The sequence below is a fragment of the Scyliorhinus torazame genome, chromosome 1, assembly GCF_047496885.1.
Source record: "Scyliorhinus torazame isolate Kashiwa2021f chromosome 1, sScyTor2.1, whole genome shotgun sequence".
Classification (NCBI taxonomy): domain Eukaryota; kingdom Metazoa; phylum Chordata; class Chondrichthyes; order Carcharhiniformes; family Scyliorhinidae; genus Scyliorhinus; species Scyliorhinus torazame.
In genome coordinates, this window is record NC_092707.1 from 82,472,788 (window position 1) to 82,494,776 (window position 21,989).

The following is a 21,989-nucleotide window of genomic DNA, read 5'->3' on the forward strand; positions in this document are numbered from 1 at the left end:
GACACTAGAGGGAACACCAGAGACATGACTCACAGCCAGTCAGCCAATAGGTCAGTAAGATAGGACACGACGAATGGGCAGTCACGATACACACAGAGGTGACACTACCACAGGAGGGAATTACACCAACCCATATATAAGGACACAGCACACATGCTCAGTCTCTTTCCAGTGGAGACACTCAGTGAATACAGACACAGGGTTGATTGAGCATCACTCCCACCACGTGGATTGTAGCAGACTGGTTGGTCAGTCTGAGTAGCTATAGAAGGATTAACAGTAGCGTTGAATCCAAGCAGGGGAATTGTTAATAGTTTAATAAACATGTTAAAGCTATCTCCAAGTCTGAACCTTCCTTTGTCAGAGTGCACATCAAGGAAGCAGCTTACACTACGACAAGAGCATAACAAAACAACCACCACACTGTGAACTTGACTTATAAGGATGGCTGCCCAGACATCGGCCTTTCGATCTGGGGTGGTGCGGGCGGGCCGGGGGGGGGGGGGGGGGGGGGGGGGGGGGGGGTGGGGGTGCGTCTGGTAGCCTAGAACAGTGTTCTTCAAACTTTTTTTCCGGGGACGCATTTTTACCAACCGGCCAACCTTCGGGACCCAACCCGGTCGACCTTCGCGACCCACGCTGGCCGACCTTCGCGACCCAAGTCGGCCGACCTGAGCGACCCACCATTTTCTCTTACCTTGTTTGTTGCTGACAAAAATGGAGGAAATGGTTTTGGGTCACTTTGGCCCTCGTACACGCTCCTCCAATGGAACCTGTTGGATGAAGGTGAAGCCTTCTGGTGTCGGAAAGTATGGAGTCTCCATCTGGCCAAAGTTCTGAATTTTTTTTCCCGTAAAATTTTGTCAAATAAAAGCCCCCCCGAAATTGTAAATAAAATAATAAATAAAATGAGTAAAATAAATGAAAAAAATGAATAAAACCCCCTGGAACTTGTAAAAAAAAATAAAATGAATAAAATAAATGAATAAATGAATAAAAACCACTGCAGAACATGTAAAACAAAAAGCTGCTACCGTTAAAAAAAATAGCGGCCGCACTGCGCGTGCGCGCCGATCATCGGGCACGCATGCGCAGTGCGGCCAATTTAAAAAAAAAAAAACATGTTCGCAGCCGCTTGCAGCCGGCGTTATGAAAAGCCGGCTGCTGCGCGGGAATTTGCGTGATCGGGAGCGCCGCGGACAATGGCTCCACCACCCTCCAGCCACCCGCCCGCGACTCACCTGCGGGTCGCGCCCCCAACTTTGAAGAACACTGGCCTAGAATATGAATGAGGCAGTGCAACCCAGAAAGAAGTAAAGAATTGCCAGGTGCGGGATGGACTGGGCAGAAGTCTTGCTTCCAGTCTCCAGCACTGTGTCCATGAATGAAAACTTGAAGATTGAATATAATATAAACTATCCCTCCAATCCTCACCTCTCACATTCCTCAAGCCTGATTCATAACAACCCATGCCAACCTATGCCCCTGTACACACTCCCATGCTTCTTTATAGTCCCGATGTCAATCTTTGCCCCATATCCATGTGTCATGGACCCTTCTACCTTCCATGCCAACTGATGACCCTGTACATCCATGGACCTTTAAAGCCCCCATGCCAACTTAGTGCCACTTCATACCAGCCTATGTCCCCCACCATTTTCTTTTACACTTCCCATGCAAACACACTTAGTATGTACCATGGGCAGACCTCAGGGCCCATGAGGAGATGAGATAAAATAATAGTTCTAACCATCTATTTCAGACTTCACTATATTGAAAAGAAATCTCTCATTCATAAAAATCCATGTGTTAGATTTGCATCCCTTCAACTATATAACAAGCATTTCATTTGAGTGCATAAACCTTTATAAAACAGGCATTGGAATTCATAGTCCCACATCAAAGAGTTTATAACCATTTGTATATGTCAATCCAGCTGTGTAAAAGGCACCCTAGGTAATAATGGATGGTTGTCAAATCAGTCATGTTGCACTAATCCAGCGATAGAAGCCCTTGGGTTTGTGTCAACAGAGTAAATAGCAAGTAATCACTTTTTAAAAAAAACTGCAGACTTGTTTTTCAAAGACTTAAAGACTTTAAAATGTTTTGACAACTCTCTTTGGCAGGTCCTTTGGACAGTTTTACAATCAATTTTAGAAAGTCTGTTGACAGTTCCAATGAGGTTGACAGTGGAGCTTATGAACTTTCTATGCTCATTTACACCTAGTTTTTCAAAAGGACACCTGACCTCCCCAAATGGTATCCTGGGATCAAATCAAAAGGGTTACCTTACCTCTGCAATGAGGTACCTCTGGCTATCCAATCGAATCTACCAAATTCTGACTTTGATCAGATTTTTGCAACAATGGAGAGTCCCTCCAATGAAGTGAAAATCCCATAAATGGAAGGAAATTCTAAGCCCTGTCTCTGAAATAAAAATGTCCTATTTTTGCAGAGGGTGTGACTGGGTTCCTGCATGCACAATCTATGGAAACAGCTGGTCATTTAAATTACCTGCTGCCTCAACTGGAGTGGGATATTAATAGGCAAGGAGTATGAAACCTGGAGTGTGCAGGTTAGACCAGGTAACAGGAGCTCTGAATTTCCTGGATTCATTTCAATGGTACCTCTTTGGAGAGATTTTTTAAAAGAATTTAGAGCACCCAATTATTTTTTTTCCAATTAAGGGGCAATTTAGCGTGGCCAATCCACCTGTCCTGCACATCCTTTGGGTTGTGGGGGTGAAAACCACGCAGTCACGGGGAGAATGTGTAAACTCCACTCCTCCGTGAGGCAGCAGTGCTGAACATTGCCACCGTGCTGCCCCTCCCTCTTTGGAGAGATAAGGTACCCCTTTGAATCTGGTCCAGGGACACCTTTCAGAGAGATAACGCACCTATCGGAATTTTAAAAAGAAAATATGATTGTGCATAAAAAGGGCAAAACCTATTGGAACTGCCAAAGCTGTCAAGGAACTGTTGAAGCGGTCAAGGAACTGTCAAAGCTGTCAAGAAACTGTCAAAGGATACCTGGTGAGTTTGCAGAGAGGGAGTAATAGGAAAGGAGTGGTGGATGGTGGGCATGGGTTAGCAGAACCATGGGGGCTCAGTAGAGGGGCATGGGATAACGTAGGTTGGTATGGATGAGGCATGGAGAGTGTGTGGGGGGGGGGGGTGCTGGTGGGTGGATTTTTCAAAAAAATCCTTATCAAAAATAACATAATTTAAGCAAAAACAGAAAATACTGGACCATCTCAAAGCTTTGACAAAGAGTCGTCCAGACTCGAAATGTTAATTCCCTTTTCTTTCCACAGATGTTGTCAGACCTGTTGAAATTGCCCAGATTTTCTGTTCTTGTTTCAGATTCCAGCATCCACAGTAACTTGCTTTTAACTTAAGTGAAGTGCTGGAAAACAGTGGCAGGCCTTCTGCCAGCCAGCCTCTGCATCCGGCAGCATCTACACTTGTTACGGGGCATGGTGAGCCCAACCTCTAATCTAGCCCAGGGCTCTGGAACAAAAATCGTAACTGCAGGTGACCATTTCTAAAAGTCAGGTTCGCAGAGGGAGGAATTCTCCAGTTCTTGCACACCCGACCAAGGAGTGAAAATCTTGGTCTTTCTCTTACTTGATCTAATCTACACATATTGGGTTTCACACTCCTGGTCAAGTGAAACCCCACTTCAGTGTAGGCAGATGATGACTTAAACGGCCAGCTACCTCCGTAAACCACGCATGGATGAAATGTACCCCACCCCCATTATCTGTAAAATGGGAACTGCTAGGTTCAGATACGGGACTTCCGATTTTCAGGCATTTACACTATCGCTCATTCATGGCAAAAATCTATGTGTCCCTCTCTTGTAAATGCATTTTGCAAGGGTTTTCCCCTGGTTCACTACTTTTAAATAACTGACGTGTTCTAAAAGAATGTCATATTGCTAGTGATATGAAAGGGAGAAAGTTTTCACAAAAATATTTACAGTCTTGCTGCATTCAGTTTCAATTCCCCCTCCTTGCCAGCAATAAAATAACTGAAAGCCTGTCTATTGGTACTGTGGTGTAACATTACGTTAATATTTCATTTCATCCATGATGTCACTGACTAATTCATTATTTGTGATCTTTCCTAGATTTGTTTGGAGGTGCTTGCATGAAGCTCAGTTTGTCTCAATATTCCTCTCTCCCTTGAGGTGAAAAACCTTGCCTCTGGTTCCTTTAAACCAGGCTAATATTGAATGAGAACCCACCCTTTGGAAGCTGAGCGCAAGTTAATTTGGTGCCAGCCTACCATACTGTGATATGGGATAAAATCCTGTAACTCCCTTCCTCACAACACTGTGGTTCTACCCTGCACCACATGGACTGCAGGAGTTCAAGAAGGTGGTTCACCACCACCTTCTCAAAGGCAAATAGATATGGGAAATAAATGCTGGCCCAGCCAGTGATGCCCATAGGGTGCCATGGTAGCACAGTGGTTAGCACAGTTGCTTCACAGCTCCAGGGTCCCAGATTAGATTTCCGGCTTGGGTCATTGTCTGTGCGGAGTCTGCATTTTCTCCCCGTGTCTGCGTGGGTTTTCTCCGGGTGCTCCGGTTTCCTTCCACAGTCCAAAGATGTGCAGGTTAGGTGAATTGGCCATGCTAAATTGCCCTCAGATTAGGTGGGATTACTGGTTTATGAGGATAGGGTGGAGGTGTGGTCTTAAGTGGGTGCTCTTTCCAGGAGCAGGTGCAGACCCGATGGGCCGAATGGCCTCCTTCTGCACTGTAAATTCCATGATACCCAAGGAAACTTCATCAGCCATTCTTGCATTTTTCTTAAATTCCCAACACTGCAATGAGGTTACTGTGAAATCCCCCAGTCACCACATTCCGACGCCTGTTCGGGTACACGAGGGAGAATTCAGAATGTCCCAATTACCTAATAGCATGTCTTTCGGGACTAGTGGAAGGAAACCAGAGCACCCAGTGGAAACCCATGCAGACACGGTCGAACGTGTAGAATCCACACAGACAGTGACCCAAGACGGGAATCAAACCTGGGACCCTGGCGCTGTGAAGTCATAGTGCTAACCACTATGCTACTGTGTAGCCTTGATTCACTAACAAGCACTACCTACTATTGCAGTTGTACTGGCAGAACAGAATCATGGAATTTACCAACAAGTGCCTGAATATCAGACGCATTACAAAGATGGCTATTTTTGGCGAACGAGTGTTAGCATATTAGAACGAAGAACAAAGAACAATACAGCATAGGAACAGGCCCTTCGGCCCTCCAAGCCTGTACCGGTCATGATACTAGCCTTTGCCAAAACCCTCAGCACTTCCTTATGCTGGATCCCTCTGTACCAATCCTATCCATGTGTTTGTCAAGATGCCTTTTGAACGCCATTAATGTATATGCTTCCACAACCTTCCCTCGCAACGCGTTCCAGGGACTCACCACCTGCCTCGCACATCTCCTCTAAACTTTACCCTATGGAGCTTAAACCGATGCCCCCTGGTGACTGACCCCTCCACCCTGGGAAAGTGTGCCTGCCCATCCACTATATCCATGCCCCTCATAATCTTGTAGACCTCTATCAGGTCATCCCTCAACCTCCGTCTTTCTAATGAAAACAGTCCGAGTCTATTCTGCCTCTCCACATAGCTAACACCCTCCAGACCAGGCAACATTCTGGTAAACCTCCTCTGCACCCTCTCCAAAGCCTCCACATCCTTCGGGTAGTGTGGCGACCAAAATTGTGCGCAATATTCCAAGTGCGCCCGTACCAAGGTTCTATCCAACTGTAGCATGACTTGCCAGTTTTTATACTCGATGTCCCTTCCAATGAAGGCAAGCATTCCGTATACTTTCTTGACTACCTTGTCCACCTTCACTAATCTGTGGACCTGCACCCCCAGATCTCTCTGACTGTCTATATTCCTCAGAGTTTTACCATTTACTATATATTTCCCCCATATGTTAGACTTACCAAAATGCATCACCTCACATTTGTCCGGATTAAACTCAATTTTCCATTTCTCTGCTCAAATCTCCAACCTATCTATGTCCGGCTGTATCTTCTGACAATCATCAACACTATCTACCACTCCACCAACCTTGGTGTCATCCGCGAACTTACTAATCAAACTGGCTACATTTTCCCAAATTGTTTATGTACACCACAAACAATAGAGGCCCAAACCTCTAGTCACAACCTTCCATTGAGAAAAACACCCTTCTACTGCTACCCTTTGCCTTCTGTGACCGAGCCAGTTCTGTATCCATCTTACCACCTACCTCTGATCACATGTGACTTCACATTTTGTACCAGTCTGCCATGAGGCACTTTGTCAAACGCTTTACTGAAGTCCATGTAAACAGCATCCACCGCCCTCCCCTCATCAATCATCTTTATTACTTCCTCAAAAAACTTGGATCAAGTTAGTGAGGCTCGACCTCCCCTTCTCAAAACCATGCTGTCTATCACTTATGAGTCCATTTGTTTCCAAATGGGCATAATCCTGTCCCTGAAAATTCTCTCAAATTTTACTACCGACTTGAGGCTCACCGGCCTATAGTTTCCAGGATTATTCCTGCTACCCTTCTTAAACAGCGGTACCACATTAGCTATTCTCCAGTCCTCTGGGATCTCACCGTAGCCAATGAGGATACAAAGATGTCATTCAGGGCCCCAGCAATTTCCTCCCTTGCTTCCCTCAGTATTCTGGGATAAATCCCATCTAGCCCAGGAGACTTAACTACCTTAATATCTTTTAAAAGACCGAACTCCTCCTCCTTTTCGATGTTAACATGATCCAGACTGTCCACATACCCTACCCAAGAGTCAACTTCTACAGAGTCCCTTTCTTTAGTGAACACTGATGCAAAGTACTCATTTAGTACCTCGCCCACTTCCTCTGGCTCAAAACATAGATTCCCCCCACTGTCCCTTAAGTGGTCCAATCCTTTCCCTGGCCACCTTCTTGCTTTTTACATATGAATAAAAAGCTATGGGATTCACCTTAATCCTACTTGCCAAGGACTTTTTATGACCCCTCCTAGCCTTCCCAATTTCCCGCTTTAGTACATTCCTACTTTCTTTCTACTCCTCAAGGATTTTGACTGTTCCCACCTTTCTAGACCGTACAATGTCTCCTTTTTCTTTTTGACGAGGTTCACAATATCCCTCGTGATCCAAAGCTCCCTGACTTCCCATACTTATCCTTCGTTCTCTCAGGAACGTGACTCTCCTGAATCCTAATCAACTGTCGTTTGAAAGACTCCCACATGTCCGATGTTGATTTATTATCCAACAGCCGCACCCAATGCAAATTCTTCAACTCCTGTCTAATGTTATCGTAATTTGCCTTTCCCCAGTTTAGCACCTAAACGCGAGGGTTACCCTTATCCCTATCCAAAAGTACCCTTAAACTTACGGAATTGTGGTCACTACTCCCAAAATGTTCCCCTACTGAAACCTCAACCACCTGTCCAGGCTCATTCCCCAATATCAGATCCAGTACTGCCAATTCCCTAGTTGGACTATCTACATACTGCATCAAGAAAGCTTCCTCACAAATACTGCCCCATCCAAACCACTAGCACTAAGTGAGTCCCAGTCAATATAGGGGAAATTAAAATCCCCTATCACAACAGCCCTTTACACCTTTCCAAAATCTCTCTACCTATCTGCTCCTCTATCTCTCGCTGGCAGTTGGGGGATCGTTAATAAACACCCAATGTTGTGATTGCCCACTTCCTGTTCCTGAGCTCTACCCAAATTGTCTCATTGTATGAGCCCTCCAAGGTGTCCTCCCACAGTATGGCTATAATATTCTCCTTAACAAGTAATGCTATTCCCCCACCTCTTTTACATCCCCCTCTATCTCTCCTGAAGCATCTATATCCTCCAACGTTCAGCTGCCAATCCTGCCCTTCCTTTAACCATGTTTCTGTGATAGTCACAGCATCGTAATTCCAAGTACTAATAAGTGCTCTAAGTTCATCTGCCTTACCCGCTATACTTCTGGCGTTGAAGCAAATACACTTCAAACCACTATGTTTGAACAGACAGGCTGATGTTGTTCTATTATTATTGTTCTCTATTTTCCCTTCAGTTATGACACCTCCTAAGGTAACGCTCTGGTTCCCACCCCCCTGCCAAATTAGTTTAAATCCTCCTGAGTGACTCTAGCAAACCTCGCAGCCAGGATATCAGTGCCCCTCCAGTTTAGATGTAACCCGTCCTTCTTGTACAGGTCACACCTGTCCCGGAAGAGATCCCAGTGGTCCAGAAATATGAAACCCTCCCTCCTGCACCATCAGCTCAGCCACTTATTTAGCTGCACTATCCTCCTATTTCTAGTCTCACTGGCACATGACACGGGGTAATCCTGAGATTACAACCCTAGAGATCCTGCTTTTTAGCTTACTGCCGAACTCCCTGAACTCCTCCTGCAGGACCTCAACACTCTTCCTGCCTATGTCATTAGTACCTATGTGTACTATGACCTCTGGCTGTTCACCCTCCCCCTTCAGGATGTCCTGTGTTCGTTCAGAGATATCCTTGACCCTGGCACCAGGGAGGCGACATACCATCCTGGAGTCTCTTTCACTTCCACAGAAGCACCTATCTGTGCCCCTTCCTATCGAGTCCCCTACAACTATCGCTCTCCTGCACTTTGCACTCCCCTCCTGAGCAACGGAGCCAGTTGCGGTGCCACTGTTCAGGCTGCTGATGTTTTCCCCTGATAGGCTATTCCCACCCAACAGTATCCAAAATGGTATATCTGTTAGAGAGGGGGACAGCCACAGGGGATTCCTGCACTGCCTGCCTACCCTTTCTAGCCGTCACCCATCTGTCTGCCTGCACCTTGGGTGCGACCACATCTCTATAGCTCCTATCTATGAAGCTTTCCGCCACCTGCATGCTCCTAAGTACATCCAACTGCTGCTCCAGCCAAACCACGTAGTCTGTGAGGAGCTGCCATTGGTTACACTTGCTGCAGACGTAATCGACCTGAACGCTGGAAGCGTTATGGATCTGCCACATCTCATAGTTAGAGCATTACACCCCGCTGAGTGACATTTAAGCACCAGTTAATTAAGTAAAAAGAATCATTCAAATCGTTATTCGATTAAGTTACGATTAACTAAATGGTCCAGCTGTTTATATTGCTTCAGCTGTATGAATGTCAAAGCCAGGCCCTATTCTGTCCTCTCTTGAGGTTTCCCCACATGTGCTTTCCAGCAAGGGTCGCTTGGCTGACTTATTGGCAATGCAACCAGTTGTCACACTTCCAAACACTGCTTCAGCTGAGGATCGGTGACGCAACCCAAAATGGGATCGATCCTGCTCTGCATCACTCAGTCCCAGTCTGGCTAGTTCTCAGACTAACTGACCCATTAGAGGAACTAGGAAACAAAACGTCTACCCCATTCACCATTGTTTCTTCAACAGCACCTCTTAAACTTGCAACCTCTACCATCTAGAAGAATGAGGGAATGAAAGCAGATGGGAATACCATCACCTCCAAGTTCTCTCCGAAGTCCTGCATTATCATGACTTCAATGTCAATGAGTTCAGATCCTAGAGCTGGCTACCTAACAACACTGTTGGAGTATGTTCACCATGAGGTGCAGTTCACCAAGCTGCAGTTCAAAATGGCAGCTTGCCACTAGCTTTGCAAGGGTAATTAGGAATGGGTAATAAAATCTGACTTTGCCAGCAGCAATTGAATCCTGTAAATAAATTAGTAAAAATCAACTGACGCTACTTATTAAGAGCAATTCCATGATTCTGGGTGAGAGATAAGGGGCGGGATTCTCCGATCCCCCGCCGGGTCGGAGAATCCCGGGGGGGGGGGGGGGGGGGGGGGGGGGGGGGGGGGGGGCGGCGTGAATCCCGCCCCGCCGCTCCAACGCTGGCTGCCATATTCTCCGGCGCCAGTTTTCGGGCAGAGGCGGGGTTTACACCACGCCAGTCAGGGGCCGTTGGCAGCGGTCCCCCCGGCAATTCTCCCGGCCCCGATGGGCCGAGCGGCCATCAGTTACTGGCCAATCCAACCGGCGTGAAATGGACATGGTCCCACATGGCGGGATCTGGCTGGTAGGCCGTCGAGTGGAGTCTTCGGGGGGGTCACAGGGGGTTCCGGCCTCGGGAGAGGCCCCCACAGTGGCCTGGCCCTCGATCGGTGCCCACTGATCTGCGGGTGGGCCTGTACAATGGGGGCACACCTTCCTTCCGCGCCGGCCTCTGTAGGGTTGCGCCATGGCCGGCGCGGATAAGAACCATGCGCAGGAATACGCTGGCCGGTCTGCGCATGTGCGGAACCACGCAGGCGGTTCTGCGCATGTGCCAACTCGCGCCGGCCCTTCGGCGGTGGTTGGCCCCTCCGGCGCCGGCCTAGCCCCCGGAAGTGCGGAGGATTCCGCAACTTCCAGTTGGCCCGATGCCGTAGTGGTTCGCGCTGTTCTTGGCACCGGCGTCGGGCCATCCCGCCAATTGCAGGAGAATCCCGCCCAAGGTTCCACATTGTAGCCCTAATTCTATGACCATATTCCTGGCAAGTGTGGCCTCGGCAATCACAGAATTAATTACCCTGAAAATGTCTTTTTACACGAAGTAGATACATTATTAAAACACATTTCTACCCATAACAAGGATGGAAAGGTAGCCCAATGACTGCCCAATAAACCTGTCTCCTACTCACTGTGACATGTTGGTATGTCGCAGTATTTCCAATACACGCCATCTTCATACTCAGCAACATAACACCATGGCCTCACATCATTGTCTGGGTTCCTGGAGAGGAAAGAGACCATCCATTAGGGTATTTTGTGGTCAATCACGTTTATTTTACTGCAGTTATCAAGATTGTGCTTTCTTTAGACAGAACAGTTTTGCAGACCGCCTGTCAGCCTACGCAACGTGTCCCTTCCTTTCCAGAGATGCAAAAACATATTTATGGAAGTAGAAGAGGCTGAAGAATGCTTGATTTGTGCCCCTGCAGTTAGAAAGCTAAGGCAATGCTTGGAGATTTCACTGACAAAGACTGTCCAAATGATGAAGCTGAGGAACACATTCTGTATCACAGGCTGGGAGCATTGCATGTCATCGTCAGCCCGCTGCAAATGGAAAATCAGCGCAATCAGCTCTCAATGAGCAGAGATGAGTTGGCACATCAAAGGCCTTTGAGATTACCTCTTGAAAGCTATATTTACAGAGCACCTCTTTGAGGAACTGTTGTCTTTTCATATGTGTAAATATTCAGTTATTAAAGAGGGCCAAATCCAGGAGAGAGCTGCTTGATTAAACATTGGCTGTGTCATTGCCAAAGTTACATTGCTGGCCACTGCTGATTTTGAAGCAGCCCATCAAAAGCTTGCCCCATTTGCTTCGTCTCCATTCCTGAAGATGGCGTTCAGTGCCAAGGTATGGATCCATAGTTATTTGTTTCTTCGCTCAATCTAAATTCTGTTTTGTACCACAACAAGACACTGACATTGTGTAAAGGCCCGTCAGTGCTGGAAGCACCATTGAAAGCAATCTTTAATCCAGCGGAGTGCACACATTTGTTCCCTCACGGACAGACTCCCATCCTCAAAAAGGAGCGGCACCTCAGCACAGTAGTTACCACTGTTGCTTCACAGTGTCAAGGACCTGGGTTCGGTTCATGGCTTGGGTCACTGTCTGTGTGGAGTCTACACATTCTTCCCGTGTCTGCGTGGGTTTCCTCCGGGTGCTCCGGTTTCCTCCCACAGTCCAAAGATGTGCAGGTTAGGTGGGTTGGCCATTCTAAATTGCCCTTATTGTCCAAAAAGGTTAGATGGGTTTACTGGGATAGGGTGGAGGTGGGGGCTTAAATGGGGTGCTCTTTCCAAGAGCCGGTGCAGACACGATGGGTTGAATGGCCTCCTTCTGCACTGTCTATGATTCGATGAAATGGGAGTTGTGCAATATTCCCAGCACCGAAAAGCAAAGATCTGTTGCTTTGAACTGAAAGAAAAGGAAGTGTCAGAAAAGCAGATGGAGATAAAAGGAGCAAGACAAGGAGCAACCAAAAAAAGTCACAGAGACAAAAGTACTGAAAAAAGAACAGCATTGATCATAACATTGTTGCAGAACTGTAGAGAATGCTGACGACGCGCAGAGGCAGAGTGAATAGAGTTAACAGGAAAGATGACGGTGCCAGGAATAAAGCACTAATTAACACAGCTCCTGACAGCTCCTGTGAGTTGGGTCCAAAATATCTTTTGGAGTAATTGAATTAAATGACTGTCTAATGGCCCCTGAAATAAAACATATTTTAAACCCTCCACATTTTTAAAATTAGAATAATGTTATCTTTGGCAGTGGACAGAATGTCTTTATTTTCAATAAAACACTTATCTCACACAGAATCGTGGAACAGGTTCCTGTCTTGTGCAGGGAATATTGATTCAGTGCAAGGACGAGCTGGTCCAGTATGAGGATGTCTCCACATCTTGAGGAGCAGAACACATGGTGGTGCAAGACCTTTCCTCTGTGATTGTAGAACTTTGTGATCCTGAGGTCAGTACGCCACATACAGAAAAGGGAGTTGATAATATGTTTCCCTTCCCACACATGTGACACCTTGGTACCCCTTAACATGCGTGACACATAAGGGACACATTCATGGCAGGGTGGCCAACCTCCAAGGTCTACGACAGTACTAGCCACTTTCAATGATTGGCATTACCATTCTCTGTGCTTTTTCATCATTAATCTCTACGTACTTCAAACCGGCATTTTGTTATGTTGCCCTTGGAGGCACTGAATTTACTGAATGACATCCAAATGATGAAATTACCAACGAGATTCCACGTTTTGTAGCATTTACTTGAACACAAACCGGATTCCGCACATATTCAGCATGAACTAACAGGCAAAGTATGGTTAGTACAAATTATAAACTTTATGGAAAAGAAGATTTCATCTCATGAGATTACAAGCATTCCCGACTTAATGCAGGATCTCCCATTTCCTCGCTCAATGGATTTGGTCCTCATGTCACCTGGAATGGTAGCTCCACTCCACCTGAGTTCATGGAACTAGTTGTCACCCAAATGGAATGCTGCTGTCGGACCTCCTTAGTTAGGTTCACAGCCGTCTAGATGGCACAGATTCCCCAGGGATTCCTTTAATAAACCTCATTACAGGGCTGGTTTAGCTCAGTAGGCTAAACAGCTGATTTGTGATGCAGAACTAAGGCCAGCAGCGCGGGTTCAATTCCCGTACCAGCTTACCCGAACAGGCGCCGGAATGTGGCGACTTGGGGCTTTTCACAGTAACTTCATACTTGTGACAATAAAAGATTATTATTATTATTATTATTACATTGTCTGGTCATGTCTGGCAAAACTGAGTCATAACTGTAGAATTGTCCGATTCACAATCTCCGCTCTAACCCTGTCTTAAGCTTTCAGTCCTTTTTAACTGCATCACTCTCACAATTTCTTGCAAATGTGTCTTCTCCATTCTTTCTTTGCTGTGGCTATTTTTTGGCTTCTGTCTCCTCACTTCCTTCTTGTTGTTACTATTTCAAGAGTCAGCAGGTTGCATGGAACAGTGTCTCTTATTATTCAAGAAAATTGTAATTTATCACTTTACAATTGATGAAAACTTTTTTTTTTAGAAAATATTTTATTGTGGCATTTATATTTTTAACATATTTAACATTTTAAACAGAGATCCAACATACTCAAGAACCCCACACCCAACTCCCCCCAACCTTAGACCTTAACTACCTGTACATTAGATTCCCTGCCCTTACCCGTCCCTTCCATGTCTCTCCCCCCCCCCCCCCCCGCCCCCCCCTGCTAACGGTCAATTTTCCTTGAAGAAGTCGATGAACGGCTGCCACCTCCGAGCGAACCCCTGTAACAAACCCCTTAAGGCAAACGTAATCTTCTCTAGCCTAAGAAACCCCGCCATGTCGCTAACCCACACTCCTGACTTTGGAGGCTCCGATTCCCTCCATCCCAGCAAAATCCGTCTCCAGGCCACCAGGGAGGCAAAGGCCAAAACACGGCCTCTCTCGACCCTTGGGCTCCCGGATCTTCAATTGATGAAAACTCTTAAAAGTCATGTCAAACATTCTAAAAAAAAAATTATAAATCCGACAGACCTTTTAAAGAAAATACACATTTTCCTTACTACACTGCTTTCAGGTCAAAGATCATCAGAACATCTACTCTAAAATGTTGCTGGACTCAATCACAATCCCAGCTGTGAGAACCAGTTGATGGGCAGAGTTAAATACAACATATCACTCTATGAATGGTTGTATTGAATTTGAATGAATGTTGAATGACACAAGGCAGTAACAATGCGAAGATACGGGGCGTGATTCAACAAAAAAAGTTCAGAGTCCGTTTTTGAGTTCGTCGCCAGAAAAGACCCCGCTATTCAATGGCAAAAATGGTTATTTTCTTTGGGCCATGGCGAGGAACTTTAGTCATTTTCTGCACTGGGGAGTCAGCTACTCGTGGAGCGGGTGCCATTTTTAAAGGCAGCCCCAATCTTTCGACCCCCCTCAACGACCCCAACACGGACTCTGGACCACCCCCCCCCCCCCCCCCCCACCCCTCCCACTGCATCCAAACTGCCACTTCTGGACTCCGCGAGCCCCCCTCACCCCAGGCAGTGCCAAGTTGCCAGGCTGGCAGTGCTGAGGTGCCCAAGTACCAGCGGGAGTGCCAGGGTCCACCCTGTCCAAACCCCAACCAGCCGATAGTCTCAAATGGCCTGAGAGACACCAACCCCAGGTGCCATCACGCCTGGTCCATGTTTGTGGAAACCAGTGCTAAATGGCACCATGGCGAGGTCTCCCAGGCATGGCCGTTAGGTCCTTGGCGACGGGAGAATCAGGTGGATGCATATTTAAATGGGATCTCGTCCAGCGAGGACGAAATCTAGGTTCCAATCTTTTCCGAGGTTCGGTTTAATCTCACGAGACCTCTCAAGCGTCACAAATCCCGGGAGAGGCCTTGCCATGTCACCAAGTCGGGCCTGATGAGGCCGATAAATTGCACCCACTGTCGGTGCTGAAATATAGTGTGATCAATTATCACCATAAGCACAAGAATAAAAGGTCAATGACAAACGTTTAGTCTAATCTTTCCTTTATTGTGCGTACATAGCCAAAATAGGCTTGATTAAGAATGAACCCTGTAATTTACAGATTTTAATATTTCCTTTTATATATTAATTACTCCTTTTTGAAGGTTCAATGGAGCAAGTTTGAACAGGTATATTCAGGTCAACCTGTTAGTCTGTCGTCAATTGTGAGGAAGTGACTGAGCACTTGTCCACATTTCAGCTGATTTGTGAAGGACATGTCATGCATGATTAACTTCGTCAAATGTTTTGAGGACATACTAGGGTAGTGGATAGGGGAACAATGCATTGATTTCCAGAACATAAACGAATTGTCTAAAGGCATTCGATAAGATTCAATGTGGGAGATTATTAGCAAAATAAAAGCATTCAGAATTTGAGGCATCCTTACATGAGGTAGCACTTCAACCATGATTATATTAAATGGAGGAGCTTGGTCCAAGGGCTGTATGGGCCCTAAGCTCTTTAGTTCTTCTCGGTTGGAAAATGGTTGGGAGGTAGGAAACAAATTCAGGATAAATGGACAACACCCTTGATTGGTGAATGGGAAAAGTGGTATTCTATAAGGATTCGTACAGGGACCTCAGCTCATTGTATTTAGCAAAGATATGGGCGGGATTTCTTTTGGCCCTGACACCGGCAGGCATTGTTGCGGATGGGACAGGAACATTTGGAGAGCTGTTGATTTCTATCAGCCGTCCAAGTTTCCCCGCTGTGGCTGAGACGATGTCTGCTAGTATCAGGGCGAGAAAATCCCATCCATGGGTAAAGGAAAAAGGAATTATATATTAGAGCCTACAGTTGACACTATATTGGGAGATAAAGTAGTGTGGCTGGGAGGAGAATGCTACCAGGGGACCATAAAGTTCAATGTGGAGTACTTTGAGATCATCCACTTTGGATTCAAGAAAGACATATCAGGGTACGTTTTAAGAGGTGAGGAACTCCGAACTACAGAGGAACGAAGTGAATTGGGTGCACATGTGCACAAATCACTAAGAGCTTGTGGTGGGTGCATAAAGCAATGGAAGGTTAGCCATTAGCTCAAAGGGGCAAAGAAGAGAAAGCTACACTTCACTTGTACAGAGACTTAGTCAGGCTCCATCTGGACTTCTGAGCACTGTTTCTCAGGAAGAATATATAGATGTTGGAGGACGTGCAATGCAGATTCGGCAGAATAGTAGAGGCTAAAATGGTTTATAGGTAAGGATTCCTTAAACTTGGCTTGTATAACCATGAGTACAGAAGACCGAGGGGTTATTTAATTGCGTTGTCTAAATGGTTAAAAAAATCATTTCATTTCCTTTGGAAAGAAGAGAGTCCTGGAAATTTCCTTTCTGACTTTCAAAGACTATTAGGAATGGATTCAGGAGACCAAGGTAAGTGGGCAATTTATCACCCAACAATCCATCTAGATTATGACTATCGATTGTGTTTAATAGCCGGCCTGCACCATGTACAATACGATAGCAAAAAAAACACCCGATTCTATGAGAATTACTGCAAATTACGATTCGAAATTTTCGATACCAAACTAATCTATCCTAAAAGATTTCTATTTTATCTTTCACAACCTCTGAGCATTCTCGAGTGCTATTCTGATCATGAAGTACTTTTGAAATGTCTTCGCTGTTGTATTGTAGGAAACATGACAGGAAATTGGAAACATGACAGGAAATTTGTGCACATGAAGATCCCACAAAAAAAGCAGAATTTCATGACCAGATAATCACTTTCAGTTCAGCAAGAGATATAGCCCAGAAAACTGGGCAGAATTTTTTTATCAACCCATGAGATGGGGACATTACTGGCCAGCATTTATTGTCTATTCCTAATTGCCCCTGAGAAAGTGGTGGTGAGTTGCCTTCTTAACTGCTGCAGTCCATCCCTGTTCCTTTTTGTATGTCGCCATGGAATCCTTTACATCTGCCTGAGAGGACTAATGGGGTCTTATACTAACAATCTTTATTATTGTCACAAGTAGGCTTACATTAACACTGCAATGAAGTTACTGTGAAAAGCCCCTTGTCGCCACACTCCGGCGCCTGTTCGGTTACACAGAGGGAGAATTCAGAATGTTCAATTCACCTAACACGCACATCTTTCAGGACTTGTGGGAGGAAACCGGGGCACCCGGCGGAAACCCCCGCAGACACGGGGAGAACGTGCAGACTCCGCACAGACGGTGACCCAAGCTGGGAATCGAACCTGGAACCCTGGCGCTGTGAAGCCACAGTGCTAACTACAGTGCCACCGTGCCACCATTAGTTTAATGCCTCCGCATTAGTTTAATGCCTCAACCGATATAGCAAAACCTTTGACAATACAGTGCCTCCTTAGTGCCACACTGGAATGCCAGCCAAGATTATGCACTAAAGCCTTCAGAGTGAAAGTTGAACCCAGGACTGTCTGTCTCAGAGGAGAGAAAGCTACCAGTGAGCCATGGCTGAGACTTAAATATGATACATGTCCTGAAACATTAATAGGGAACAAATGGTGAAAAGGGTCAACAAGCACTTACTTCATAAAACAGCTGAAGTATTCTGGCACCTTCTAACAAATGGTTTAAAGATGCAGCAGCAATTGTTGAATCTGTCCTCGGATATTTATGCCAGCCATTTACCACAGCCTCAATACCCTGTTAGAGAATTGGAGCAAGTCCAACACTGTGCACCAAGAACTGTCAGATTCCCATCCACCCACTCGAGGAACCACATCAAGAACACAGGTGTTGATGAGAGAAATTGAGAGAGTTAATGTATAAAACTCTGTGATGAATGATATCTGTATACACATGTACCTTTAATGCGGAGGCCCCTTTAAGATCGGGCTTTGAACCCTGGGGGACCCCACCTCCGGCTCCACCCCTAGGAAACTGTATATAAGGTTACGTTCAGTAGGCAGCGTGCAGTGAACACACCTCTCGGCAGCTGTCTGGTTCTCTGGTAATTAAAGCCTTTGAATTATCAATCTCCTCTCCTGAGTCGTAATTGAGGGTATCTCAATTTAATTACCAGACTACATCAAGATGGAGAGCGATCTAAAGCCAGAGAAGCTCATTTTGGACGCTCGGTCGCCGGAGGCCACTGAAATTTTTAAAAACTGGCTCCGGTGCTTTGAGGCCTATCTGAATTCCTCAGAGACTGAAGTTGACGGACCTCGCAAGCTGAGCTTACTACATGCCCAGGTGGGCCACCGACTATCCTCCGAGATCGACAAAGCTACGACGTACGAAACGGCGGTCAAAATCCTACAGAAGCGCTTCGTAAAGCCGATACACGAGGTACAAGCCAGACATTTGCTCTCGACCTGCCGCCAGTGATCCGGGGAAACGCTAGATGAATACTTGGAGAGAATCACCGCACTCGCCAGGAACTGCGACCATAAAGAGGTGACGGCAGAAGTCCACATGAACTTACATATTCGTGCTGCTTTCATGTCCGGTATCTGATCCACGTGCAGCCGGCAGCGGCTCCTAGAAGTTGGAGCGAAGGACCTCCAAGGCACGGGAAGGCTCGCCTCTTCCCTGGAAGCGGCCCACCATAATCTCCGCACATACTCCGCGGACCTTGCGAACCCCTCTCGATCCTCTCCAGACTCGGCCATGCTACAGGCCTGCGCCGCGCGGCGACCCGTTCACACTGGGGGCCCCCATGCTATTTCTGTGGGCAAGGCCAGCACTCACACCAGTGTTGCCCGGCCCGCTCCGCTATCTGCAACGAATGCGGAAAGAAGGGCACTTCGTGAAGGTCTGTCTGGCTGGGCCCAAAGGCCAAAAACAAAAGTCGCATCGGGCCCAGAAATCGAACTCCGGGCCCTGCAATGGGGCCGCGCGGCAGCCGGACATGCCTACTTCTGATGCGTCATCGGCCTTGTGCGAGTCATGGGGGCGGCCATCTTCAAAACCCAAAACGTGCGACCGACGGCGGCGGACATTTTGCGAGTCCGATTCAACCGAGGACTCTGACTGCCCGCAACTAGGAGCGATCACGCTCGATCAATCTCGGCCGAAGCACCTGTGAAACTCAATGATGCAGGTTCAAATCAACAGCGGCGACACCCCCTGCCTTTTTGACTCCGGGAGCATGGAGAGATTTATCCATCCGGACACGGTAAGATGCTGCTCCCTGCACACCTACCCCGCCTCCCAAACTATCGCCCTCACATCTGGGTCTCATTCGGTCCAAATCACAGGGTATTGTGTCGCGAACCTCGCTATTCAAGGCGCCAAATACGCCTGTTTTAAACATTATGTCCTCCCTCACCTCTGCACCTCCCCTGCTGCTCAGTCTGGACTTTCAGTGCAGCCACCGAAGCCTGAAGTTCGGCGGACCCTGCCCCCGCTCACGGTATGTAGCCTGGCGACACTCAAAGTTGCCCCCCCCTCTCTTCGCGAACCTCACTCCCGACTGTAAGCCCGTCGCCACCAGGAGTCGACGGTACAGTGCCCAAAACATGATTTTCATCAAGTCAGAGGTTCAGCGGCTACTAAAAGAAGGGGTCATAGAGGCTAGCAACAGCCCTTGGAGGGCACAAGAACTGGTAGTCCGCCCCGGAGAAAAACATCATGTGGTGGTGGACTGTAGCCAGACCATAAACCGCTTTACGCAACTCGATGCGTACCCACTTCCCGCATTGCAGAAATGGTGAACCAAATTGCCCAGTATCGAGTATTCTCCACGGTCGACCTAAAATCAGCCAATCATCAACTCCCTATCCGCCCAGAGGACCGCCCCGATGCGGCCTTCGAAGCAGCCGGTCGGCTCTTCCACTTCCTCAGGGTCCCTTTCGGTGTCACAAACGGAGTCACCATTTTCCAAAGGGCGATGGATCAAATGGTGGACCAGTACGGCTTACGAGCCACACACCCGTACTTGGACAACGTCACCATCTGCGGCCATGACCAGCAGGATCATGACGAAAACCTGAGGAAGTTCCTCCAGACAGCCCGGGCCCTCAATCTGACATACAATAAAGAGAAATGCATGTTCCACACAACCCGGCTAGCCATCCTCGGCTACATCGTGGAAAACGGGGTCCTCGGCCCAGACCACGGTGGATCGCCTTTATGTTCGATAACGCACAACGGGGCAAAATAAAGAATGATAAAATTCTGAGGTGGAGGATCGAACTCTCCACCTACACGTATGACATTACATATCGTCCGGGGAAGCTCAACAAGTCCCCAGATGCCCTGTCCTGCGGCACGTGCGCCAACGCGCAAAAAGACCGCCTGAGGGCCATCCACGATGACCTCTGCCATCCGGGGGTCACCCGGCTTGCCATTTCATCAAGTCCCGCAACCTACCTTACTCCACTGAGGAGGTCAAGGCCATGACCAAGGCTTACCAGATCTGTGCGGAGTGCAAACCGCACTTCTATCGACCAGACAAGGCCTGGTAAAGGCCTCTGGGCCCTTTGAGCGACTAAGCGTGTCTTCAAAGGGCCCCTTCCGTCCACCAGCCGCAACAGTTATTTCCTCACTGTCATCGATGAATTCTCCCGCTTCCCCTTCGCTGTCCCTGCCCCGATATGACCTCGGCCTCAGTAATAAAGGCACTGCACAGCATCTTCACGCTGTTTGGTTTCCCCATTAATATCCACAGCGACCGAGGTACATCGTTCATGAGCAATGAGCTGCGTCGATATCTGCTCAACAAGGGCATCGCCTTGAGCAGAACGACCAGGTATAACCCGCGGGGAAACGGGCAGGTGGAGAGGGAGAACGCAACAGTTTGGAAGGCTGTCCTTCTAGCCCTACGGTCAAGAAGTCTCCCAATCGCCCGCTGGCAGGAGGTCCTACCCGATGCCCTACACTCCATTAGGCCACTCCTCTGTACGGCCATGAACGAGACCCCTCAAAACCGTTTGTTTGTCTTCCCCAGGAAGTCTACTTCTGGGGTCTCGCTTCCACTTTAGCTGACGACTCCGGGACCAGTTCTACTCTGGAGGTACGTGAGGAGCCATAAGACAGATCCACTGGTCGAGAGGGTCCAACTACTACACGCAAACCCTCAATACGCCTACGTCGAGCACCCCGACGGCAGGCAGGACACCGTTTCCCTGCGAGTCCTGGCACCCGCTGGCTCGCCCACCGACGCCCCCCCTTTCTACCGACGCTCCCCTCCCCGCACCAGCTGCCGACTCCGACAGCACCCCCCCGTAGCGCCCCCATCCCCCCAGCTGGCACCGGCACCAATCACCCTAGTCACCCCGGATACCCCCCTGCTCCAAAGTGGGCAAAGGCTCAGACAACCATGATCCCGGATATACCACCACCGAGGACGACCGTATCCACTGCACAACCACCGGAACTGAGAAGGTTGACACGGGCAATCAGACCACCCAAAAGACTGAACTTGTAATTCCACTTCACCCCCGACGGACTACGCGTTTTTTTTAAACAGCGGGTGAATGTGACGAATGATATCTGTATACACATGTACCTTTAATGCGTAGGCCGCTTTAAGATCGGGCTTGGAACCCTGGGGGACTCCGCCTCCGGCTCCGCTCCCAGGAAACTATATATAAGGTTACGTTCAGTAGGCAGCGTGCAGTGAGCACACTTCTCGGCAGCTGTCTGGTTCTCTGGTAATTAAAGCCTTTGAATTATCAATCGCCTCTCCTGAGTCATAATTGAGGGTACCTCAAACTCAAAGATACATCAAAACCCCCATTTGCTGCCTTAGACACTGTAGATCAGATGAGGGATTCAAAAGCCTTTCCATTTCCTAGCAACTCCCACTGATTGACAAGAAATGTATTTTTGGATGGTATGCACCTTCATTTGATAGCTCTTGCTGGGCGGCACATGACTGATTTGAGGTCAGTGCTCCCAAAGGGTGGACGTGTTACACT

At 47.6% G+C, this 21,989-nt stretch overlaps 1 protein-coding gene across 2 annotated transcripts in view; it reads right to left on the minus strand.

Moving 5' to 3' along the window:
* Positions 1-21,989, minus strand: part of kremen1 (kringle containing transmembrane protein 1) — a 264,680-nt gene that overhangs the window by 126,749 nt on the left and 115,942 nt on the right. For both annotated transcript variants that reach the window (XM_072497127.1, XM_072497136.1), the window contains exon 3: positions 10,702-10,793. In XM_072497127.1, the coding sequence (XP_072353228.1) occupies positions 10,702-10,793 (92 nt within the window). The remainder of the gene's footprint in view (positions 1-10,701; positions 10,794-21,989) is intronic.